This window comes from Puma concolor, chromosome E1 (genome assembly GCF_028749965.1).
Source record: "Puma concolor isolate L17-30 chromosome E1, mPumCon1.1.hap2, whole genome shotgun sequence".
In the NCBI taxonomy this organism is placed as follows: Eukaryota; Metazoa; Chordata; class Mammalia; order Carnivora; family Felidae; genus Puma; species Puma concolor.
Window position 1 is genome coordinate 58,478,345 of NC_141680.1, and position 25,407 is coordinate 58,503,751.

General features: G+C 55.6%; 1 protein-coding gene across 1 annotated transcript; it reads right to left on the minus strand.

Moving 5' to 3' along the window:
* Positions 1 to 604: 604 nt before the first annotated feature.
* FBF1 (Fas binding factor 1) lies at positions 605 to 23,357 on the minus strand. The gene is made up of 30 exons (XM_086685486.1): positions 23,091 to 23,357; positions 22,598 to 22,653; positions 21,419 to 21,446; positions 20,209 to 20,250; positions 18,807 to 18,900; positions 17,985 to 18,045; positions 17,221 to 17,271; positions 15,553 to 15,694; positions 15,002 to 15,079; positions 14,323 to 14,442; positions 13,844 to 13,982; positions 13,574 to 13,707; positions 12,404 to 12,503; positions 10,910 to 11,368; positions 9,505 to 9,603; positions 9,060 to 9,148; positions 8,838 to 8,896; positions 7,883 to 8,038; positions 7,659 to 7,759; positions 7,328 to 7,534; positions 6,449 to 6,556; positions 6,230 to 6,369; positions 6,022 to 6,140; positions 4,924 to 5,046; positions 4,653 to 4,838; positions 3,852 to 4,028; positions 3,624 to 3,761; positions 3,416 to 3,533; positions 2,402 to 2,511; positions 605 to 1,809 (listed from the first exon to the last, which is right to left on the minus strand). Exons 1-30 carry the CDS (start codon positions 23,131 to 23,133, stop codon positions 1,726 to 1,728), a joined length of 3,561 nt encoding a protein of 1,186 aa, XP_086541612.1. The 5' UTR covers positions 23,134 to 23,357; the 3' UTR covers positions 605 to 1,725.
* Between the last annotated feature and the right edge of the window lie 2,050 nt (positions 23,358 to 25,407).

The window sequence follows — 25,407 nt, forward strand, 5'->3', positions numbered from 1 at the left end:
TTTCCTAATTCTAAACTTATTTCTCTTGGTCTTGAAAGGCCAAGCTCGTCCCCGTGGGTCTCCCTGCTGCGTGATCCTGTCTGTCAGGGGACTGAGGAAATGCCGGCTGCCCCCAGGCCGAGCCAGTGCTTACAACTCTGCAGGTGTTCACACGGGTGGCAACGTATTCGGCTGTTGAGAGGAAGACCCAATTCCAAGCTTCACTGAGGTTTCAAACGGGACCTCCTTGGGGCAGACTGACGCGTCCCTCCTTGGGGCAGAAGCAGCCTGGAGATCCCCACACCTCACAGTAGCACTGTGTGTGGGGCGCTCTTCTAGAAGGAGGCAGCAGAGTGAGGTGGCTGACAGCCTGGGGTTTTGGAATGTGCCCAAGCAAAAGGTGCTATTTTCTGTCAGCTGGCACAGACTATTTAATCTCCTTGAGCCTCTGTGCCTTCATGTGTGAGGTAGGGCTGGTCCTCATCCCCTTCTCCTGGTCACGACACAGCCGTCTGATGTGTGAACCCAGGCCAGAAGGTCCCAGTGCCAGCCAGCAAGTAACAGTGCCACAGAGCCAACACCTCTAAATCACCGACTCAGGAGTCGCGGCACATCGTAACAATGCTGTCATTAAGAATATAGCGATTTAATGGGTCCAAGATGAAGGCTGTAAATTGTTGGTACACGAAGAAGATCCTTCTGAAAGCTGGTACGCGCCTGCTCGTACCCGCTCCGCCTCGTCCTCCTCTGCCCTTTGTCCTCTAATGGAAGGTAACCAGTCACTGGCCGATGGAAGCCACTTCAGGGTAACTGTGGTCACGTCAGTGGAGTCCCTCCATCCTCAGGTTTGCTGGGACAACTACCAAGCCTCCGCCCCTCTCCTGAGGCCCCTGCAGGGAAATGTGCCAAGGCGCCCTCCCCGGGGGGCAGCTTGGGTCCGGTCTGGGCCTGCACAGCTCCCCAGTGCTCTCCACCCTCCCAGGGCAGGGGCCCTCGCTCCCTTTCTTCTTTCCCATCTGCTGTGACTTCATAGCAGGTGAACAGGACAGAGAAGCCTCTCTACTGTTCCCTCCCCACACCCCACCCCACCCCACCGTCACCTGGGTCCTGCCTCTGGGAAGCCCTATCAGAAGAAGCCGACAGGCCAGTGTCTGCGCAAGGCTGGTCAGCTCCCCAGGCAGCTGGGAATGAGGCTGAGGCTGAGAGCCTGTCATACTGAGAGGCAAGACCTGGGTGGGCGACACCCTCCCTGTCCCCACAATACCGCCCGCCTCCTTGCCAGGAGGGTAGAAGGCCCTTCAGAACGTGCGTTCTGACCCCGTGTCCCAGTTTGGGAGGAGAGCCCGTGCAGGCTCTGCTGACCTCTCGGAGGGGGCAGGAGGCTGCTCGTGGAGTCATTCAAGAAGACGCCCAGGTGAAAGTATCCTGCCTGCTGAGGAAGGGAGAGGTCCACAAGGCCCAGTCAGAGCCTCGGATCCGAGCTGCAGGTCGGGGGTGGAGAACCAGTGGCTGGCGGTGTGGTGTCGTAGGGCTGCTGTCAGCCCCACACCTCCCAGAGGCCGTTGCCCCTCAAGCCCTAGAGGCTCCAGGCATTGGCTGGAGGGCTCAGAGAGAACGCACTTGCACCCTGTTCCCGGGAAGAGCTGTAATCAGGCCCCGGGCACCCACTCCTCAGAGCTGGCAGCCGGTGGGGCGGTGGGAGAGGCTTCCGGGGTTGGAGGCCTTGCTGAGGAGACAGCGGAGCCTTCAGGCTGAATGGGATGTCATATTGTAGGAGGCTTTCTTCAGGGTCTCCAGGAAGAACTGTTCATTCTCCAAGAAGTCACGGTCCTGAAAGGCAGAGCTGGCTGAGCGGTCCCCCTCTGGCTCCCTCCTGTACCCACTTCTGAGAACAGGGACACTGGCTTGCAGGACCGAGAGCAAGGTGGAGCCAGCCCTCACTCAGGGGCCCTCTCCCCACGCACTCCCTGGTTCGGGGATGCAGGGACATGGACGTGAGTGAGACAGACCAGGTCTTAGTCTGGCGAGGCCCCTCGTTAGCACATGGCTTCACCTCTCTAAGCCTGTTTATAGACCGGAGATAATAACATTACCTGCCCGTAGGGCTGGGGGAGGGCAGAGGCCCAAACTGCACATACAGCTTTCCCAGGGAGCCTGGCTTGCAGAAAGTGCTCCGTAAGTGATAGCTGCGATCTTTACGGTCGCAAGGTTACTGTGAGGTTCAACAGAGATGATGGATGCCAGTTATGTCCCACAGAACCGGGCCTGAAGTACGGGTCTCAGAGATGCTCACTAGGCAATCTGCACTATTATTCTGGGGTGCAGTGGGGGCTCCGCACCCCCCGGGGGCCAGGGCGTGCCCCTTCCTGCCTCCCACCAGGAGCCCTGGGCCCAGAGCCGGTGGGCGGCTCAGGAGACTTACCTGCTCAGCTGTGTGTTTCAGCAGCATGAGCCTGGCGTGGAGGTGCGAGGGGCCCAGGCCGGCGGGTGGCCGGCTGCACCCGAGGGGGGTGGGGGCAGGAGCCACAGTGGCTGAAAAGGTGAAGGAGGAAGTCAGGGGTGCAGCCCAGGTGGGAGAACAGAACAGCCGCGGCTGGTTTCCTGGGGGCCTTCTCACCACCGTGGGAGGCTGCAACCCGGACAACCTTCTGGGCACTTCCACCAACTCTCCAGAGCCTTTGAGAATGCTCATGGGATCTTACCTGGCAAGTCCAATTCTAGGAATTTACTCGAGGGAAATAAGGCAGAGGTGCAGAGATGTATGTACAAACATCTCCGCTGAGTGTTTATCTTAGTGACAAAAAACAGCTCACTAAAAAACATGGAGCATAATGGACAATTATGCTGAGTAAGAATTATGATCAGGGGCGCCTGGGTGGCTCAGTCGGTTATGCATCCGACTCTTGATTTCGACTCAGGTCATGATCTCACGGTTTGTGAAATCGAGTCCTGAGTTGGGCTCTACGCTGACAGTGCGGAGCTGGCTTGGGATTCTCTCCATCTCCCTCTCTGCTTCTCTCTCTTTCGTAATAAATACATAAATATTAAAAAGAGGAATTATGGTTAAATGTTTAATTACTGATAGGAAAACACGTTCTGTATGTACATTTCTGAATGAAAAAACTCAAGGCACAAAACATACGATGTCAAATTTTTTAAAAACATGCACAGTGTAGAACGCTACACCCCAAATGTTAAAAGTGGTTTTCTCTAGAGAGGGATGTTTTATAAAACAGCATTCCTCTCTCTTATGCCTTACTTTGTTTTCTCTAACGGACGTGCGTTACTTGTGTAACAAGGGACTAGTGAGCGGACTCCCACGGGCCCCCTAACCCCAGCGGAGGGAGGCTGATCCTGGCAGCCGGGCCCGACCCCCAGCAGCCCAACCCAGCCCAGGACAGCCCACTTCCGTCCTCGCCCTTTGGGAGCTACTCACCGCTCAGGCAGGACGCTGCCGGGCACTGGGTCCCAGGGAACAGCGCCGCGGGGCCGGAGGGCAGGTCCTGGCGGAGGCGGTCCAGCCGCAGCCTCTGCTGGGCTAGACTCAGGTGCTCCTGTCCCCGACCCCAGAGAGAAGGACGTGGCTGTGAGGGAGGGTGACCAGAGGGGGTCGTGGGGGCCGCCGGAGTGGGGAGGAGCCTTGCCTCGTGCACGTGCCGCTCCTGCTGCCGCAGCCGCTCCTGCTGTCGCTGCACCAGCTGCAGCCGCGCCTGCTGCTCCTGCTGCACCTGCCGGGCCTCACGCAGCGCCCGCTGCCCCTCCTCAAACTTCTCCGAGGCTACCTGCGGGGAGACAGGCAGGGTCAGCCGTGCCGGGGGGGGGCGGGGGGGGGGGTGTCCTGGCTGTGCCCCCGGAGCTGAGCAGCTCAGCACCTGGCTCATGCTCTCCACCTCCTCGGCGCGGAGCCTGGTGCGCAGGGCAGCGGCGCTGACCCTCTCCTTCTCCAGCCGCAGCTCCTGCCGCTCCCGCTCCAGGGCCTCCCTCTCAGCCGCCAGCTGCTCCTCCTTGGTTCGGAGCTCACTGGCTCTGATCTTCAGCTCGGCTTGCTCCTGGAGACAGCAAAGCCTTTGCTGCCTTCTCCTCTCCAGAACCAACCGCCCCGGCCCACCCTGCATTGTTTCCTCGGCTCTGATCCACCCCGATTCTGGAGGAGGTGGCGGGGCAAGGGGTCTGAGAGGCTTGGGGTCAAGCCTCGGGGCCGCTCCTCACCGGGGGTCCAATTTCTCTGAACCCCAGCTTCCTCATTTCTAGAATATTTAAGTCATGGGGTGCCTGGCTGTCCGACTTTGGCTCAGGTCATGATCTCACAGTTCGTGAGTTTGAGCCCCGCGTCAGGCTCCATGCAGATCGCCTGGGGCCTGCTTCGGATTCTATGTGTCCCTCTCTCTTTCTGCCCCTTCCGTGTTCACATTCTCTCTCTCAAAAATAACCTTAAAAAAAAAAAAAATTTAGAGTATCTAACTCTTGGGAACGCAGTGAGGATTGAATAAGGGTATGTGTATAAAGCACCTAGGACCGTCAAAGGCAGTTTTTATCATATGATCATTGTTTTAATCCCGACGCTCTAGGCTCTTTGCTTAGTGAATACATCCTGACGGAGGAGCAGGGAGGCCGGGGGAAGGAAAGGGCAGGGCTGCCGAGCTCCCCGCTGTCCCAGAGGCCCTGGGCCCTACCTTGGCCAGGCTGATGAGGGTGCCCTCCCGCTGGGTGTCCACCTGCAGCGCCCTCTCTGCCTCACGCTCGGCCCGCTCCTTACTCAGCTTCTGCTGCGCGAAGAAGTCGGCCCACTCGGCCGCTAGGCGCCGCCGCTCCTCCCCACACCTGTGCATGACGGACTTCTGCTCCTCCAGCAAGGCGCTCTGGGATGAGGGGGCAAGGGCACGGGGTGAGGGTCCGTGGGCTGATGGCAGGGATCACAGCGGAGCCTGGCGTGGCTACACTCACCTTGGCCTTCTCCAGCTCCTCCCGCTCCATGGCGATCTGCTGGACCATGACCTTCCTCTGCTCCTCTAGAGCGCGCTGCGTGGACTCAGCTTTGCACTGCTCGGCATTCACCCGCCATCGCTCCTGGGGGTGGGTGAGGTCTGAGGACACATGCCCCCTTGACCCTCCACCTGCCCCCACGTCTGGCCCGACTGCGCCCCCGGCAGCAGTGCAAACGCACCTGCCCCTCCCACACTATGCCACAAACACCTCGTTTCTGGAGAGGTACAGAAGGAGGGGGGCTGAGCGGGGCTGCCAGGGCCCAGCCGCTCGGATGAACTGTACCAAGGCCTGGTGGCTCAGGAACTGCCACTGAGAAGCACCGGGCCGCTCCACAGGGCCCGAGAACAGCCACATCCCTGCTCCCTGAAACGCCAGCTACTCATGCTGCCTCAGGATGGGTGTGACACGGCATTCGCCGGGGCACCGGGGGCCACACAAGCACGAGCTCAGAAGCTTGACTGGGCCTGGCCCGAGGCAGGGGTTTAATCAAGTCACCAAATGGAGAACTGAATACATATGGTTCACGCTACTAGGGCACCTATGTCTACATGTTGATGAGTCTACAGGATGCCCAGGACATCCTCAGGGGCCATCTCTGACTAGTGGGGAATTTACATTTTCTCCTTTATTGCTAACTGGACTTTTTTTTTTTTTTTTTTAATATTTATTTTTTGGGAGGGCACAAGTGGGGGAGGGGCAGAGAGAGAGGGACAGAAGATGTGAAGTGGGCTCTGTGCTGACAGGCTGACAGCAGTGAGCCCATGTGGGGCTCGAACTCACCAACTCCCAATGTGGGATCATGACCTGATGCTCAACCGACTGCCACCCAGGTGCCCCTGCTAACTGGACTTTTAATTTTTCAGTGTAACGTTCTCATGTTATAAGCTGGTACGAGATACACAGGAGTTTGAAAACGCATCTGTTATGGCTCAGGAGGCACAGGCTTCAGTGGCCAGACAACCGTGACAGACCCAGGCGAGGTGGGCAGGCAGGGAGGCACTGCTGACACCCTGGGGTGCTGGGGACGCAGGCCCTGCCGGCGGGAGGGTGGCCCACCTGCTCCAGCAGCCGGCTCTGCTCCGTCAGGCGCGCCTCCGTCTTCCCCATGACCTCCTGGAGCCGGCTCCGCTCTTCCTCCATGTCCCGCTGCTGCCGGCCCAGTCTCTCCTGCAGCGCTGGGGGGCCGCAGGGGGCTTAGCGCCCGCCCGCCGGCCCGGCAAGATGGGGGGGGGCCAGGAGGGGGGCCCCGCGGCCCACCCGGTACCTCGGAGCTGCTCGTCACGCTGCCGGAGCCCCAGCTCCCGCTCCTGGGCCGTGCTGAGGTGCGAGGCCTCCACGCGAGAGGACAGCTCGTGCAGGCTGCTGGAGAACTTCTCCATCTGCTCGATGACGCCATTCAGGGACCTGGGGGAGCACCGGGTCAGCTGGGCGCGGAGCCCCAGCACTGCCCCTCGGCTGGGCCGGGCCCAGACGGCGCTCATACCGCGTGTGGGAGGTGGCGCTGGTGACGGCGTCAATCTCCCGGTCCTTCAGCAGCTTCAGCCGCTGCAGCTGCTCCTCGTGGTCCTTGCGCATCTCCAGGATGGAGGCCCTGAGGGGACCGTGGGGGGCGGCGCAGTGAGCACAGGGCAGCTTTGCGAGTGAGGGGGCTCGGCCATCAGTGCTCCTGGGCTCTCCTCCTCCTCTGCTCCTCCAGGCGCTGCCTCTGCTTCCCTGGCTCCTCATCCTTATCTGTCCTGGGACCTCAATGCCACATCTACTCTAACGGGGAGATTCCTTCTGTTATTCAGCAAAGGACACTTTCCACAGAAAAAAAGACAGGTGCGTGCACAGCCTCTTCTTGTCTGGCCAATCTGAGATGTGTTAGAAGGCCTGCTCTGCCTGCATTGACTGGCTCCCCTAACGGACCCCTTCTTAGTTTGCTCTCATTGAGATCGGACATCTCATCAGCGGGATGGACACGGCAGGCACAATGCTACAAACCCCTTCTAGACTCGAGAACTCTGGCAGGTGAGGGGCTTGGCCTGTGCTGAGTTAGGGCCTCAGGTTCTCGCTGCTGCCAGGACTTACCTAAACAGTCAGGGACCCCCCAGGCCTGCAGGGGCACCTGCCCCATTGCTGTAGGGGTGGTGGGCCCTCCCCTGAGAAGGGGCGATGGCTCACTGTGTGTGGCCTTGGTTCTCACATGGAAAAGAAAGGGTCAAGCCTGAGCTGCTATGCCTCTGCCAGGGGTCTCCACTTCCTCCGGCCGTCCTGGAAGCCGGCTCTCTCCCCGCCTGCCTGCCTGCCCGCCCCAGGTCTCTCCTTTACCGCTGCCCCTCACCGCTGTCTCTCACCGCTGCCCCTCATCGCTGTCCCTCACCGCTGCAGCTCCCGGAGCCGCTCCATCTCCTGGTCCTTCTCTTGTGCGGCGGCCGCCAAACGCCGCTGGTGCTGGGCCGTGAGCTCGGCCCGGGCCTGCTCGGCTTCCTGGCACTGCGACAGATACCGGGCCGACAGCTCCTCGTGTTCCCTCCGCAGCCGCTCTTCCCGTTGCTGGTACGATGTTTCTAGCATCTTTACATGGCTTCTGCCAACAAAGCATGCAGCTGTGGGGCTTAGAGGGCGAGGGCAGATGCCCAAGACCTCTCTGAGTACATCAGCTCAGGCAGGCCTCGAGCCTCGGGACGCCCAGGTGGGAGGAGCATGGGTACCTGTGAGCACTCTCGAGGAGCTCCAGGTCTGCCTGGTGTCGCTGCTGCAAGCTCTCCAACAGCAGCTGGTGCTGGGTCCGCTCCAGCTCCAGCTTCCGCACCTGGAGATGGCGGGAGGGAGGGCGGTGGGCTCTCTGGGACACCGGGGGGAGCCTTCCAGCCCTCAGAGGGACACCCTTCCGCCCCAGCTTCGCCCCCCAGCCCGTGGCCCCTCCGCCCTTCACCTGGGCCTCCAGCTCTGCCAGCCGGGCCTGACTCTGCAGAAGGTCAGCCTGGAGCTCGGCAGTGCCACTCTGCAGCTGCACCTGTGCAGCCAGGAGCTGCCTCTGGCATTCTGTGCCCGGTACCAGGCTCCGTGCCGGGGACTCTGGCAACAGGGACTGTAGGAGAGGGCGGGAGATGTTTCTGGGGTTAGGCAGGGGACAGGGACTCAGGTGAGCCCAGCTACCTCTGGCTCTCAGCTTGCTAGGCCTTCCTGGCCCCTGTGCCTGATCTGTGGCTGCAGACGGGGACGAAGACATGGCACCAAAAGGCCAAGGGCGAGGCCTTGGAGTCATGCAGTCACTGCACCTCCCCACTGGGTCTGGTTAGAACGGGTCTCCCCCCTCCCTCCGAACAACATCCTCCCAGCAGATGTTCCAGATCCCTAGACAGCCGGGAGAGCCCCGGCAGCATCTCAGCTGTGACAAAAGCTCCCGGCCCTGGCACCTTCCGTGGGCCCAAAGTCTAAATGTTGGCTGCTACCCTGCTTCCTGCGGGTGGCCCACTACCCACCATCTCCAAAGGTGCTTCTGGGTTACTGGGGGAAATGTCTCTGTGGCCTCCTCACAGCTGGGCTCAGAGGTGGCTGGGAAACAGGTGGCGCGGCAGCGGGACGATGGCAGGTATGGAGGCGGCTTTCGAGACGGAACGACAGGATGCCTGCCGCCCTGCTTTCTGACCGGAGCATTCCCAGCTGCCCCTGCCTGGGTGCCATCTCTAATTCCCTCCCTGAGCCGGAAAATTAGTGCCCAACTCTGCCTGAGAGCGGCAAGGCTAGAAGCTGAGGAAAGTGCTGACGGTAGGGGGGCGGGGGGTGCTGGTGAGCCGTCCAACGTCCTGACACATGACTCCTGACAGGCTGCTGTGGCCCCTGCCCCGCGGGCCTGAGGCCTATTCCTGTTTGTCCGCCCTCCCTACCTGGACAGGCACAGAAGGCCCTGTGGTCTCCTGGGAGCTGGGGAAGCAGGCTGCAGGCTCTGAAAATCAACAGCGGAGAAATGAGCAGGAGGCCCAGAGAGACCGGAGGTCTTGCATGTGCATTTGGGAGTCCAGCCCTACTTGTCTCCCGGGCCCCGAAAGAAGCGCCAAGTGCCTCTTCCGCTTCCAGAGGTAAAGCACCACACAGAGGAGAAAACAAACCGGCGCTGGAGAGGTCTCCACGGGCTGTTCCCCTCTGGGGGTCACCGACACGGAGGGCCAAGGCAGCCTGGTTCCAAGTCACGGGGGACCTGAGGACACAAGAGATTTGGGGGGGGGTCAGTGGTGGCAAGATGAACAGCCTGCTGTGTAGGACGCAGAGAGGTACGAAGAGGGTTGGCGTGGGCAGTAAAGGAGAACATCAGGTGCAGACAGTTGACTGGAAAGGCCTGGTGGCTGGCAGTTTACTAAGAGTCAGTCTTGGTTGGGCAGAGGAGATGGGGACCTGGCTCTGAGTCCCCTTAGTCAGCGGGCCTGATATAAGGTATTAAATGCCATATGCCAAGCTGACCAACAGCCCAGCACGGCTGCCCATCATATCTGAAGAAAGGGGCCCGTGCAGGCCCGACCCAGCCTCTCCCCCACCCTCAGTTCCCCGCAGACACACCCTGAGGTGGTGGGTCCTGCCGGTGGCTTATGTGCCGCTGTTCCTGAGGACCCTCCAGCAGTCGCTTGCTTGACCCCTTGAGTGCTGGCAACACACTGGCTGAGGAAGCAAATGTTAAAGCAAAGGTGGCAGAAGGTTCAGGTTAGACTGGACGTGGCCGGGCGGGGACACGGCCTGAGCATGAAGCGGTTAGCCATTCCCTGAGCCCCAGTCTGAGCCCTTGGCCTTCTAGTAACCCTTTTTTCTTTCTTCAATTTGTTGAAGAAGAGACAAAGAAGAGACAAAGCATGAGAGGGGGAGGAGCAGACAGAGAGGGAGACACAGAATCTGAAGCAGGCTCCAAGCTGTCAGCATGGACCCCGATGAGGGGCTCGAACCCACAAACCATGAGATCATGACCTGAGCTGAAGGTGGACGCTTAACCGACTGAGCCACCCAGGCGCCCCGCCCCTCCAGTACCCCTTCTTGGCCCCAGGGCCTGCTAGGGCACAGTGAATGGCACTGACCATGTGTTGACAGTGCAAGTAGTGACAACCGAGGTGTTACAGACACCAGAGTTAAGTTCGAGTTCAAGCTCAAGACCTTTTTCTGGCCCATGTAGGTCTGCTGACTTAGACTGGGGCTCTGCTCACTCTCCTGCCAGGTTCAGCTCCCTTTGGGCTCCTCTCTTCTCTTGTCCGTGGTTCCCATCCACTTTGGCTCTCAGGGTCAGGGGAAAGCTTTCCTCTTGGTTTCAGATGGAGGTCAAAGCCACCCTCCTCGTTCACACCAACCCCAGGGTTGGGTTATGCTCCTGGCCTGTCACGCAACTGCCCACTTCCCCTCTTCCTTGCTCTGGCCACACAGCATCTTGCTACTTCCTCTGCATGATCCCGGTCTTGCTGGTCCCTTTTACCCTCCTGCCCTCGGAGGTCGGTTGCTATCCTGCCCCCACAGACCTCCACTCAGTGGGTTTCCTCAGGAGTTGCCCCTCAGCCACTGTCTTCTCTCACACTCCCCAAAAGCACCAGCACACGTCACGTATTTTAGCTCGGGGCAGCAGAGGCGCCAATAAATTTAGACACTGGGTTTTTTTGGGAGCAGGGCCCTTACTCAGAGGCACCAGGATGGCTGTGCTTTCGTCACATCAGGGCGCCCTCTTTCCCTGCCTGATCAAGTCAGCCCTTGTCCACACGGCAGTCAGGGTGCGTCAACGACCTCCTGGTCCCCTCATGTCTGCACCTGGGCAAGAGGGGGGAGCCGGACGCTCTCTCTGCCGCACCCAGGGAAGTAGAGAGGCACAGCTAAGAGGCGATGTGGGCTGGCACTCATGACCGAGGCGCTGACATGGGCAAGGTTGGACCCCCCCCCCCGCCCCCCCCACCGCCCGGCCCTCCCTCCGCTAGGCAGCAGCCCAAGCCTGTACCTGCTGGAAGGGGGACTGCCCGCTGCCCCCACCAAGTTCTGGCCTCTGGAGGCCTCGGTGTGCTCCTCTCGGGCCAGACCTCGGGACTTCTTCCGACACAAGGCATAGCTCAGCCAGTCCTCTTCCTCTTTCTCCTTAGATGCTCCCAGCTGTGAAGGCTGGCCGGCTTTGGCAGGGAAACCTGCACCCTCTGGAGCTGGCTTGGCCCCCGGAGAGGAGGTGGGCAGTCCAGCTGGGGCAGAGTGCTGGCTCCTGGGAGGGGGCGCAGAAGGAGTGGAGAGCGCCTCCCCTCCCCTCTGAGCCTCTCTGGTGGGAGAGGGAGGGAACAGGTCCTCGTCCTTCAGGCCCAGCCAGTCAGCTCCTCCCTTCCTGGGGTGGGTGGGGCTGGCGGCCACTGGGATGCTCCTTTTGGAGGCTGGTTCTCCCTTGGGGTCTGCGCCACCTTCTGCTGAGAACCTACTTCAAGACAGAGAGGAGGAGGTCTAAGGCAGGGCAAACCGTCCATCCTGCGAGCCCCCTGACCAGCCTTTCCCTCTGCTGCTTGGGGGTGACTGTGAGTGAGAGGTTCCCCGGGGCTCTGTGCAGCCAGCCCGATACCCCGTGAGCACAGTGCCCACACCAGCTTGGGTGGCAGGGCAGCGGCCAGCTGAGTGCCAGTATTCCTAGAACACCATCAAACGCACGTCCTCAATTCCACCACGTGAACGGGGGACAGTTTCATTTGCAGCAAACAGGACCAAATCACAGCCGTGGGCACACTCGTCCAGAGAAAATGCAGTCGGGTCAAGTGGTTTTAGGTTTTCCATTAACATTTTATTATCTGTTCATTTATTTGGCCACTGCCTGGAAGTGTCACTGGCCAGTGGCAGCGGGTTGCAAGGTCTAAGAACACCCGGGGACTGAGAAAAATGTCAGTGTGTGTGGTGGGTTATTTAGACACAAAGAGGCTGAAAAGGCCAACATGGCATAACGCCAACATCTGCTGAGTCTGGGCGAGGGATCGGAGGCAGTGCTTTGTACCGGTCTTACAACTTTTCCGTCAGTTTGAAATCATTTCAAAGCATAAAGTTTAACATCTATATGGGGAGGAAAACCCCAAATTCAGAAAATTCTATCCACTAACTTAATGTTTTATGGCACACTGGGACGGGCCTGCTGCCAGGCATCGCGGCGGGCCCCAGAGCAGTTCCTGGGGAGCAGGGTGTGAGAAGCCACCGAAGGTTCTCGGTCTCGCTACCCCAGGGATTGGACATTCCTCGGGGAGATCTGCTGACATTAGCTGTCTGTGGCTTTAAGGGCTCCAGGCGGAGTTGGGGTCCCCTCTTGCTTTTCCTTCCAAGGAGGCTGGAAGGAAATGGGCCTGTGTGGGTGGGACGGGGCAACCCCCTCTTCTCCTTCAGCAGCCACAGGGTGCCACCCCTCTGTCTTGTATGCCGTGGTTCCCAAACTGGGGCACCTGCCCCCAAAACCAAGCTCCCAGCAGGCCCTGCTTACCTGACCGACTGCCGGTGGGACTGCCGGCCCTCGCAGGAGCCCACACTGGGCTGATAGGCCCCAAAGGTGAAGTCCTCATCACCCCAGGGATCTTCTTTGTCTGAAAACGAAGAGGCTTGTGATCTAGAGCAAGGGAGTCAGATTCTTTTGTGGCTGCAGAACACGGTTTAAGACAAAAACAACAAAAACTGAACTGGCAGGGGCGCGTGGGTGGCTCAGTTGGTTGAGCGTCCCACTTGGGCTCAGGTCATATCTCACGGTCTGTGAGTTCGAGTCCTGCGTTGGGCTCTGCGCTGTCAGCTCAGAGCCTGGAGCCTGCTTCAAGTTCTGTGTCTCCCTCTCCCTCTGCCCCTCTCCTGCTCATGTTCTATCCGTTTCAAAATTAAATAAATGTTAAACAAAAAAACAAAAAAAAATCTGAACCGGCAGCTTGACGTGTCAGGCCAAGTGAGTAAAGAGGAGGCCGCTCTGGGGAAAAGCAGGGGTGCAGCGCTGGGCGTGAGCCCAGCGTCTCGGGGTCTGGCACACAGGGCATCATCTGGGAGTGGTGACGGAGGCACTGGCGGGGTCCTGCCCCAGACAGCCTTTGGATGAGGCCCGGTGAGCCGTGTGGGTTATGAGAATGATTCTCAACACACGGCCCATGGGCCAACGCTTTGAGAAACCGTGGTCTGGATGATGATTTTCAAACTGTGAGCTGCTATCCATCAGCCAGAGCCGATTTAATGAGTCACAACCAATGTGTTTATAAATCAAGTAGTGCCCAGATAAAAAATAACAGAATGCTGAACACGGTAGTTGTTATTTCGTGACACTTTTGTCTTAGTCATAATAATGTGTGTGTGATGTAAAGCTTCTAAAAAAAAAACCTTTTTTTTTTTAATGTTTATTCATTTTTGAGAGAAACAAAGAAAAGTGCTTGTGCACAAGCAGGGAAGGGACACAGAGAGGGGGACAGAGGATATGAAGCAGGCTCCACACTGACGGCAGAGAGCTGGATGCGGGGCTTGAACTTACAAACTGTGAGATCATGACTTGAGCCGAAGTCGGTTGCTTAACCGACTGAGCCACCCAGGCGCCCTGTAAGGCTTATTTGTTATTACGGGCTGTGGTAGAAATGTGGTCTAGGGGTCCCCCACCTCGCCTCCCCTACCCCACGAGCCTCCTCACCCTGTGGCCTCTGGAACTTCTTGTCCAGCTTGAACTCCCTGTGTTCCCCAGTGCCCGGGCGAGCCAGGAGTTTGGTGGCAGTCCCCCGACCCAGCAGCTCATCCAGTCTGGAGCGAGCAGGACGGGGCCCTTCCCTGCAGGACAGGACACACGCAGGAGCACGTGAACATGAGGGGCTCCTGGGGGTGGGGGGCGTCACTGGACCCACTCTCTAGCTTTTCCCAGGACCTGAAGTGTGGCCAGCGTTTCTCTACTTATAAGGACCCTTACTGGTCTCCCATCTGCCTCCTTTCTGCTGTGGGGCTGTCTGCAAAGCCCAGGGTGGCCATGATGTCATCCTCCTCATCAAATAGCACTTCTTCTTTCTTTCGGACCGGGGTGTCCCCAGGAGTTAGAGGAATAGAAGGACCTAGAACACAGAACACGGGGTGCAAGGCCCATGGCCCACCATGCCCTCAACCGTGCTGTCTGAATGGGTTGAGGGGGGTGTTTCCCTGTAACCCGGACCTCTGGGTGTGACAGCAGGCATTGCACATGTCTGGTCTGCCCATAGGACCTGACTGCCCCCGCCCCCCCTGCCCAGCGTCACGCATCCCACCTCCCTGTTCAGAGAGACCGATAATCCCTTGGTCCAGCATCTGAGGCCTATGGTCCCGGCCTGGCAGAGTTCCGGCTTGCACTGCAGACTCCAGCCAGCCTGCTGCCCACTGCATCTGCCCCAGGACGTGTCACAAGCCCACCCTCCCTACCTTGATCTCTGACTGGGGCTGTGCCCTTTTCGGAAGCCAGTTTACTCTCTGTCCTGGGTGGCTTCTTGGTGGTTCCTTCCTCATCATCGGAGAGAAGTCCCGCCAATGGGTCTTCCAAGTCTCACGGCCAGAAGGGCAAGCACAAGTCAGACTGCACGCTTCGTTCAGAGAACAAGCCCTGCTAGATTTCTAGCTATTCCCACACAGGAACAGGCCGCTCAGCACCCCAGAGGACACAGACCAGGCTCAGTAAGGAGACAGGGAGCTGGAGAGTGGGCTCGGCCTGCAGTCCAGCATGGCGGGCCCCGGCCTGCCCGTGCGCCCCCCCAACTCTGCTGTCTGTACAGCCTTCTGGAAATGTCCCCCAAGCATCAGAAGTGAAGTAAATACAATGTTTGTGCGTTTGGAAAAGGAAAGGGAATTCTTATACTTTATAAAACCTTCAGTTTGATGTCTGGCTTCAAAGTCCTTGCAAATAAGTTACTCCAATCTCCCAGCCACTACAACACAATCAGTCCCTCCCTGAATTCCTGAGGAGTTGAACCAGTGGCACCGGCTGTCTGCTCCTCCTCTGACATGCGTGGCAACCTGACCTTGGGCAAGCAAGTAGGCATTACCCAGGTTCCTCCGCTCTTAAAACCAAAGTGACCCAGAAGCGTGACCACGGGGCCTGTGGTACCTTCGAAGGAAAACTTCCTGTACTGATGCCCAAAGTTGCTGGGAGAGGGAGGGGACTTCTTGGCAGGAATGGTGTCCCCTGCAAGAAGCAAACAGAAGGCAAGGTCACGGGCCTGGGCCTCTCCCAGCCAAGGTCCTGCCACACCGTGACAGGGACCCTGGGGTGGTGTGCACTTCTCTCTGGGCGTGCTGAGGGCTCATGGCTGTGGAGACTGTTCTCCCACAGGCTTCTGCCAGGGAAACGTGGTCCGAGGCCACCTCCCGCCCCTCCGTCACATGTCATCACTCCAAAGAGAGTCACAGACTTGGGAGGTACACGGGCTACCACCAAATTCCCCAAATTAACTCAGGTGGTTTTTCCAGGAGCTGCCATGTTGCACTTAGAGGCACTGGAACCACACGAGGCAGGAGGAAGCTGTCCCCTCCCCCACCACAAACACTCAAATGGCCTTTCCACCCCCCGCAGAGAAAACCCACAGCAGTGACAGCTCCCTTCCTAGTATCTGCCGAGTCCCCAGAATGTCCAGACACCAGGCGCTCTCTCCCACTCGCCTTTCTCACTGGCTGTTAATAGGCCGGCAGATTTAGGATGACTAGGCAACTCTTCTTTCCCAGAGCCCTTTGCAGCTCTTTTGCTGGAGGCCAGATCAGACTTCTTCAGACCCAAGAGATCGGCATCCATGTCGTCCAGATCCTGGAAAAGCGGGAGGGAGGCAGGAATCCCCACGGGTGCTTGGCTAGTGGCTGCTAAACGTCCCCGTGCTCTGGATAGCCTGGTGGTGACACTGCCTCCATATTGCACGGGGGACCCACGGGGACTTGGTTTGGGGAACTGACCCCAACAGGGGTAGAGAACAAGGCCAGAGGCCAGGCCGAAGCACAAAGTCTCCACTGGCTCGGTCTCTGATAAGCCCCCTGGTCTCGGATGGTACCCCTACCACCATTTCGGCCAGGGGCACTAAAACCTGTTTGCTGGTGCTTCTCCCACAGGCTCAGTAAGCGGTGAAGCTCTATTTACGGTGGGAACAAAACTGCATGATCCTGGGGTTGAGGACTCAAAGGGACTGTCCTGGGCTGTGAAAAGGGGCCCCGGGGCAACAGTCAAGGAGTCCTTAGCCCGCCTGGGTCAGAAGAGGCAGAGCGTGATGAAGATGCTGTTCCGGGTCAGTGAAGGTTCTCTGGTGATGACACAAGCCACTAGGCACCCAGCCAAGCGTCTCCTGGCCACCACAGCCCCTGGTACAGACTCGCCAAATGCTGATCCTCTTAAGGGGACGAGGACTTTGATCTGGGAGGATGCTTGGCAGCCCAGGGGCAGAAGCGTGAGGGACAAAGGGGAACGAGAAAACTACGCAGGAATGAAGTGAGCTGGGAGAGAAAACTGAACCAAAGGTAAGCAGAGCAAGCTGGGGGACAGGGGCCCAGCTTGTGGTTCTGGCGTGAGACTCAAAGAGTCACCGCCGGCAGCAGAGGCAGAGGACTTGGGGGTGGCCGCCAAGGGTGCCAGCCAGCTGGCCTCGGAGAAGAGAGATTTCAAGATGAGGTTAAAGAGGCTCACTATGGAGTCAAGAAGGGAGCAGACTCTGATCCTTCGGCCCCTCCTGCCCCCGCCAAGGCTGAAAGCAAGCGCTCGGCCGGGGATGTGGGTTAACCAGAGGGGCAAGAGACTGCTGCTCGACGGAAGGGCAGGGGGGAGCAGAGGTGACCTAAGGTTTCAGACCCCAGCCAGGCCACCTGCACCTTGGAAGATTATCTTATAAACTGTACAGAATTTATGTCTTAAAATTCCATTGCCAAGCTTAGCTTGGGGCTTGATCCAATGAGAGCACAGCCAGACTGAAGGGGATTTGGCAGGGGATGTGGAAAGAAATACAGACAACAGTTAAGAAGCAGCATTAGAGGAGTCTCTCCTCCTCTCCCCTCAATGGTGGTGTTGGTACAGGGACGTAGCCCGGAGTCTCTGGGAGGAAGCCAGCCCCACTGCACTAGGGGCCTATCGCATGACGGTGTCCCTGGGTAGTAAATCTCTATAAACCAGGAAAACAGACTTCTATCCAGAAGGACAGGAAGGGCAGCAGCTCATAGATGAGCTCCTTTCTTGACTAGAAAGGGCTCAGAAACACGAATTGCAGAGGGAGAACCACGAGGGAGAAGAAAGGCTTGGCACGGAACACCTGGGTCCTGCCCCGGGTCCCAGAGCTGTGCAAGCGGGTGCCTTACCTTCATGGTCTGGAGGAGAGCCTGCGGGTCTGCGTCTGAGATGTCTGAAATCTAAGTGCGCAGGACAGTAAGGATGTGTTAGTCGAGGACTACCAAAGCTCAGGGGTCTAGCTCCTTGTTGCCTTGCTTCTGTGAGGGCAGAGCTCGGCCAGTGCGGCACAGATAGGAGGTCCTGCCTTCACCTGGGACTTAAGTGTAGTCGGAAGCCAAACCTCCCCAGGTGTGGAGACCCAGAAAGTGCTGCCGCTTTCTGTCCCTCCCAACTGGAAAGAACCCTTTCATTAATGGGCTCAAATTATGCTACTTCCCAGGGGCACCTGGTTGGCTCAGTAGGTTAAGCGTTCAACTCTTGATTTCGGCTCAGGTCACGATCTCATGGTTTGTGGGATTGAGCCCCATGTCTGGCTCCGTGATGAACGTGGAGACTGCTTGGGATTCTCTCCCTTTCCCTCTCTCTCTCTGCCCCTGGCCTGCTCGCACACTCTCTCTCAATCTCTCTCAAAATAAATAAACTTATTGTGACAGGAGACCCAGTTACAAAGGGCAACACAAGCTCTGCTCTCCAGTGCATCTCACTGGTAGGAAGGAGAAGCATGTTGGGTCCACAATGGGGTCCACTTGGCGGCCTTTGGGTATCATTTTAAAAAACACACTGGCTTTGCAGCAACTACTAAACCCTTCTGTGAGAAACCTCCCAGCCACCACCCATTTCGCTACTTTTAGGGATAAGCAGAAAGGGTGGGGGCAGGGTGGGCCAGGCTCACCTCAGCATCAGGTCCTGTCAGGCCTGCTGTGGTGCTGAAGGCACAGTCTTCCAGGAGGAACCTGCAAAGATGCGGAATTGGGACCCACCTGCAACCCCAGGGCACTAACTGATTCCAAGAAAGGAAGGTAGCTTAGAGAGTAACCAGTGAACCCGTAAGACTTCTCCGGGAGAACAGGACAGAGCTGCTCAAAGGAATTTCACAGGCCACCTAAGGCAGAGATTTTCCCTTTTTCTAAAGCAGGAGAGCCCCTTCAAATACAATCCGGTAAACACTCATGGTGAGCACAGGATAACTACAGACTTGTCCGACTGCTATGCGGTACATTTGAAAGTATTTTAACACTGTGTGTCAGCTGTACTTCAAAAAAAAACAGCCACAAGATTGAAAAAATAAATAACCAAACTCTTCAAAGCAACAGATAAAAGAGAAAAACAGAATTGCTTGGCCAAGATGAAGGTGGAGGGTGGAGAACTCCTAAAACTCCCTCCCATTGCTCAATGGTCAGGAGCACTTTAGAAGAATAAGCAATCTGAAAGCCAATTCTTTTATTCTGGGGAAAAGAAAATTGAGGCTCAGAGAGGTTCAGCAATCACCCAAGACCACACAGTAAGTCGTATATGCAGGACTAGTAGCCAGGACTTCTGACCCCTGGTCAGTTCTCTTTCTACCCTTCAGGCTCGTTCACGGACCGGGAACATGGAGAAGGGAAGAAATCAGTGACAGCAGAAGTAGGGCAGAGAGGAAGTGGAAAGTGGGGTGAGGAGGCAAGAGCATTTGGACCGAAGGGGCCACAGCCACCCAAGCCAGTCCTGCACTTACTTTGTTCTAGCCCTTGAAGAAGGGAGCGCCTGGGTTACAGCCATGGCATCTCGGGCTCGGGAAGCTAGTTTCACAGGCTCCTCGGGTAGTATCACTGGAAAAACACACACACACACACACACACACACACACACACACACACACACACACACCAGAAGAGGTGCCATTTGGCTAGGGAACTGGAGTCCAGATGAAAAGGACTGAGAGTTCCCCACCAAGCTCCCCAGAAAAACCTTCTTGCAGGAAGGTCAACCCTGAAAGCCAACTGGTGCCAGATGAAGAGCCCAACCCCACCACACTGCAGGGAAAGGCAGAAAGAGTGATGCACTCCGCCACCCAAAGCTCTTGGCCGAACATAGGGCTTGGGATCCATGGGTTCTTCTGGGCTGGGTGGTGGGAGCCTCAGCCTGGCTGTCCCCGGTGAGCATTCCAGGACCCTGAAGCCCTGCTCCTCAGGGCAGATGTGGACACACAGGATAAGGACCTCGTATCCAGAATATATAAGAAACTCCTACAACTCAACAGTCAACAGCCAACCCAATTTCAAAAAGGAGCTGATTAGACCTTTCTCCAAAGAAATGCAAATGGCCAATCAACTCATAAAAAACAGATTCGGGATCATTAGTCATCAGGGAAATGGACATCAAACCCACAATGAGACACCACTGCACATGCAGTAGGATGGGAATAATCAAAGAGACAAAATAACAAGTCCTGTGGGAAGATATGGAGAAACTGGAACCTTCGTATCCTGCTGGCGGGAACGTAAGACGGAAAATGCTTTGGTGGCTCCTCAAAAGTTAAACATCGAATTACATGCAAGTGATTCCATTCCTCAGTAGACACCCGAAAGAACTGAAAACATATGGCCACTCAAAAACGTGTACATGAATGTCCCTAAGAGCGTTATTCATCAGAGCCACGCCGAAACGTGGAAGCCATCAGAATGTCCAGCACCTCAGGAGCGGATCAGCAAAACACGGTCCGTCCACACACCGAAATACCGTCCAGCCATAGGAAGGAATGGAGACAGGAACGGTGCAGGCGAACCTCGTGAACACCGCGGTGGGTGAACGAAGCCACACGCAAAAGCCATGGGCGATGTGATTCCATTTTATACCACATGTCTCCAACAGGCGAGCCCGTAGGGAAGGAAAGTGAGTAAGTGGGGTTGAGGGGAGGGAGAGTAAGGAGTGACTGCTAATGGGCGTGGGGTTTCTTTACAGGGTGATGAAAATGTTCTGCAATTAGACTGTGGTGATGGTTGTATAACTTTGTGAACACACTAAAAGCCAGTGAAATGTGTACTTAAAGGGAGTGAATTTTACGTGAATTAGATTTCAATTAAAAAAAAAAAAAAAGATAAGCCTAAAGCAGGGGATTCTGGGAAAGGGGCACTTACTCTCATCCCCCAAGAGGTCACCGAGGACATCATCAATGGAGCCTAGAACAGAAGAGGCAACAAGACTTCAGGAGGAAACAAGAATGTCCTCACAAGTTTCACATCTTGAGACCTCATCCCAGTTCCAGACTCCTCAACACCAGAGTGCTCAGATGCTGAGGCCTGGGCCCAGCTCTCTCTTCGGTGGCCACGAGATGTTTCCTGATTCTCTGGCAACACACCACAATGCCTTCTTGAAAGACCCCAGGGTAGAAATCAAAAATCACTTTCTCAAAGGACGATGCTGAAGATTTTCAGGAGAACCGACATCCTAGGGGACACACTGGCCAACGAGCCAGTCTTCCAGACCCTGAATAAAGCCCGGCGAGCTTCCTTGGAAAAGGTGTCCAAGATTTCTAGGCACACACAAGCTTCTTTCACACCAACAGCCTCCTTGTATCCTTCCCCCTGAGACCTCCTCCTCCCCCCAGAACTGGTCTGGAGGCACACCTCCTCGGCCACTTTCCAAAGGGGGCACATGGGGGAAACCCAAAGTACAAACACTGAATTAGTTCTCGAATCCAGCTTAAGTGCCTTTACCACCCTTAATCCCAGCCGTATACTTCTGGATACAGAGCCCAACAAGAAGTTTTTCCTGAGCCCCATCCCTTGTTTATTTCTGGATTACTCTGAGGGCCGACAGGCAGCACAGGGACTTCCCTAGGCAGACCAGAGCCACCTGTGTAATTATGGCAAAATCAGCAAGTTACAGGCACGTCCAAGTTGTTTGTGGATGAGAGGTTGGGGAATTATTTTTGGCTTAAGGCTGATGTTCCATTTCTCCACTCACCTTTCTTTCTTTCTTTCTTTCTTTTTTATAACACGGATTTTCTTCTCTTTTTCTTCTTTTTAAAGTTTATTTATTTTGAGAGAGAGAGCACATGCAGGAGAGAGGCAGAGAGACAGGGAGAGGGAGAGAGGGGGAGGGAGAGAGGGGGAGGGAGGGGGGGGAGGGAGAGAGGGGGAGGGAGGGAGGGAGGGAGGGGGGGGAGAGAGAGAGAGAGAGAGAGAGAGAGAGAGAGAGAGAGAGAGAGAATCCCAAGCAGCTTCCACAGTGTCAGCACAGAGCCCAAAATGGGGCTCGAACTCAGAACTGTGGGATCATGACCTGAGCTGAAATCAAGAGTCGGACGCTTAACTGACTGAGCCACCCAGGCACCCCTCGACTCACCTTTCAATCCCTTTTTGGTTTTTGGTGCCTAAAATGCGGGGGAAAAAAAAACCCTAAATCAAACAGTGAACATGGCTGAAACTGAGAATACAGAATAAATTGCTTTTGCCAAGTCACCAGAGGAAAAGGAGACAATCGCATTTAGAGACAGAAGCTCTTTATACTTTTCTAGAGTTTCAGACAATAGACTCATTCGGAGCATGGAAACAGCCCCCACTAACCAGCAACGGATGCCCCTGTGGGTGCCATCTGGTGGGCAGAAGTCTCCCTCTTCCCTGATTTCCAGGTGCCACGTGCAAACCCTCCCGGGCAGGATGTAACATAACTGGGAAGGGTGTCCCTTATTCTGTGTCCCTGACTTCTCAACACCAGCAAGAGACACTTAAAAATGCTTCCAGCTGACCATGCAGAGGCTCAGAAGTCTTGCTCATTGTGTAAATCAGATATCAATTCTACTTCCCATCATTCTTCTCTTGGGACCATATCCTGGTCCTTGTCAGCCAGCCCCGAAAGTCCCCCATGCAGTCAAGACCTTGGGGGTGAAGGTAGGGTTGCGTCTGCATTCTGCCTACCATCTCAAGACTCTGGGAGCTGCTTGTAGCTTGTTCACAGTGCTGTCCAGCTCATTTGAATTCTGCCCACATCAGGCTCATCCTCCCTAATGAAGAAAATTCAAGTGGTTGCTTAAAAACAATGTAGTTTTAACAGGGCTTGGGCCCAAGGCCCATCAAGGCTTCTGTCTCTCTACTCATTTAGGAGGTCAAAACCTAGCTCGATAAATTAAAAATTCTTTACCGGGAGAGCAACTTAGATGAGAAGCAAAGTGCTCTGGATGACTTAACGAGCTGAGATTACTCACATAAGGTGGGGTGGTCCTCATGTCTCACCCTGAAGGAGGATGCAGGAGATGACAGGTACCCTGATCTCAGGAGGAAGGTGGGTGCCACTCACTGTGGCCAATAGGCATTCCCCGCCAACACCCATGACTACTTTCTCGGCAGCATTCAGCACAAAGAGTGGATGTGAGGCTGCTTACTCCTTAACACTATTTTCACCAATGGCAGAAATTTTCCCCTTCAGGCTAACTGTAAATCCGACTTAGCCCATTAATAGAGAAGTGTATTACTCAGGCTGTCACTCTCTCCTTCCCCATCCTGACCATTAATTACCAAGACAGACCTTCCCATGCCTTGGAAGAAAGGAGTCGGAGGGGGTCATCTCTGGTGTTGCCGGTCCTGTTAATAGAATGCAAAGTTCATCTAGGATTAGGTACGGGGGCCACTCTGAATGTTTGTGTTGCTCTTTCTTTGTGATGGCAGTTTTCACGACCTACAAGTCCAAGCACGTTTTGTCTCATAGATCACATCCAGGAGTTTCTTCCATCTCCTAGGGATCCTGTCCCAGCCTCCCAGACCGCGGAATCTCTGAGAAGTTTGCAAAGGCCAAAGGGCCACAGAGTACCATCGCGTCATCGCCTCCGCTCAGCCAACTCCGTCCGTGTCTGGCATTTTAAAATCCCGAGCCCGCCCCTTAGCAAGGGCCCGCCGGGAGTCGCTCCACGGTCGGAGACTCCGCGCCCCTCCCTGCTTCACCCCCTCCACGCGCCCACCCCAGCTCAACCCGAGCGCCACCTACTCTCCTCCCAGCCCCTGAAATCCCCCGGGTTACGCGCCGTTCCCCGCAGAGGCGCAGCCGCTGGGGCCTGTCCCAGCCATAGCCGCTGGTCAGGACCCCACTCGAGCCCAGCTCGCCCTGGTCTCTCGTCGGGAGCCCCGCGAACGCCAATCTCTCAGTTGCGCGGCCCTCGGAAGAAAAGTGAGCCTCGAGGCATCCTGGGAGTTGTAGTCCTTGGTCCGGAGCCAGAGGAGCAGGGGACGCCAAGATAAACTACATTTCCCAGAGTGCTCGTCGCGGCCGTTAGTCGAGGCCAGGCCTGTTTGCGGCCCTGCGCGTTGCTAGGAGCTGCCTCCACGCCACTTGTGGTCCTGTTAATAGAATGGAGGGCACCCGCTCCGAGGCCGGTCAGATTCTTCCTCTGGTCCTCATTCCAGGACTGCCGGGACCTGGGTTCCAAGACCGAGCACTTATCCTTCAGCACTCATCCGAAGGCTGACTCGTGACCGGGTGAAGGGCGTGAGAAATGTGCTAAGACTGGAAAATTGACGTGTGAAACCATGAACAATTATCTACGGATCCCACACCCCGAAACTTAGGGAAGTGTCTATGACCTCCCGGTTCAGTTGTGAAAATCAAGGGTGCGGAGCCAGAATAGAACCCAAACACGGCCACCCAAAAAGGGCACGTAACGCATTTTGTGTTAATTACAGGTTTTATTAAGGGTCTTGTCAAACTTTACAAAGGAAAAAGCGGTTTACGGTTTGGCTTACCCGCAGCCCAAGCCAAACAGGGCTGGCAGGGCACGGTTGTCTGATCGTGGTTCCCAAGTTCTGGACCCGTGCACCTCCTTGGTGCTACCACCTCTACCGACTGGCTCCGCCAGGGATGGGTAACAATACATGCTAACTAACTGCATCTTGTCAGGTAGGAACCAAACACAAACCCTAACAGTAAAAGGGAAATAGGTAGCAGGTAATTATACGCTCTGAAGAACACAAGTAATTTCCTTGAATCCACAGCGACTGGAAATTAAATTGTTTACAAATAGTCTGAACATTATGTGGAAGGTCATGTATTTGCTACCTAGTCTATGAAACAGTTGACAGTATTGTGGCACAACAGCTTATTTTGGTTCAGGATTCTTCAAATCACTCCCCGGTTTTTCATGATCTTCCTAAGATAATCAATGGCCCAATTAATTGTAAAGCAAAGTAAGAATGAAACAAAAACCCCTGGAGATCCAGGAATTTGAAGGTTTGCAACAGCTAGCACCTGATTACTCTAAAGGTTCCTCATGTTTCTATGTTTACAATCACGGAGCGCAGGAACAGGTAGTGAAAATTTTAGTGTACAGCTAAATGCAAAAGTCCAGTGGTATTTTAAAATATTAAGTCATTTTATCAATGTACAGTGTGACTTGGTCAAATCCTCCAAGAATGGAGTAATAGTTAGTTGAAGTGACCTCTGTATTATTTTCATGAAAATGATCAAAACCTTTATCCTGAGTAAGAATCAACAAAAGACTTTTTGTTGGTCTCACTTAGAAGAACCTATTTCCTGGCACTGCTTGGAGGCAACCAGTGACCCGGGCACACCTACCACATTTATAAAGATTAGCATGTGTGCAGACTGTATCTAATCTCTTCTTTCCAGCTCACGGGGACTGTAAGCTGCAGTCATCTAAAGAATTTCCGTTCCCGATGAATTTGAGCAGTTCTATTTCTCCAGCCAAAGCCCCGCACTGAAGAAAATCCAAAAAACAAGATCTAGCATGTTAACTTTAGGAACTATAAAATGCCTCCAGGTATATGCGATCTGAAATTACAGGCGGGGAGTTCCCCGAGAGCATGTGAACATAGCTAATGTTGCAATTAAGCCAATGTTCTGAAGAAAAGCTGATACTTAGCACTGCTTTGTTCTGAAGACCAGAACATGAAAGGCCCTAAAGGCTTTGGAACCAACTGTGCTCTGAGATCACTAATGCCCAAAGGCTGAAATACTCCTCGGTATATATGTATCTAGTAGAGCTCCAAACCCTTCAGGAAGAATCAACCTTCATTCGTTACAAATCGCAAAATCCTATTAAACCTCAATTTCCCAATTTTGAGTTCTGTTCATAGTACTTTTTCAAAAAGGCTTCCATCAGTATCTAACAGAAAAATCTTCCAGCCTCTCAGCATTTATCCATCAGTTTGGAGAAGAGGATGTATCTTTGTAATTTTTGTGAAAACGGCTCACCGAAGAACCAAACAAAACGAAACCTATCTGTAGCAAAGCCTGGCTTCTTAGGGAGAACAAACTGGCTATGCTGCTTCGAGAGCGGCCTGTAAGCACGAACTCGTGCACCAGCGGGATCCCGCACAGCAGCTGCA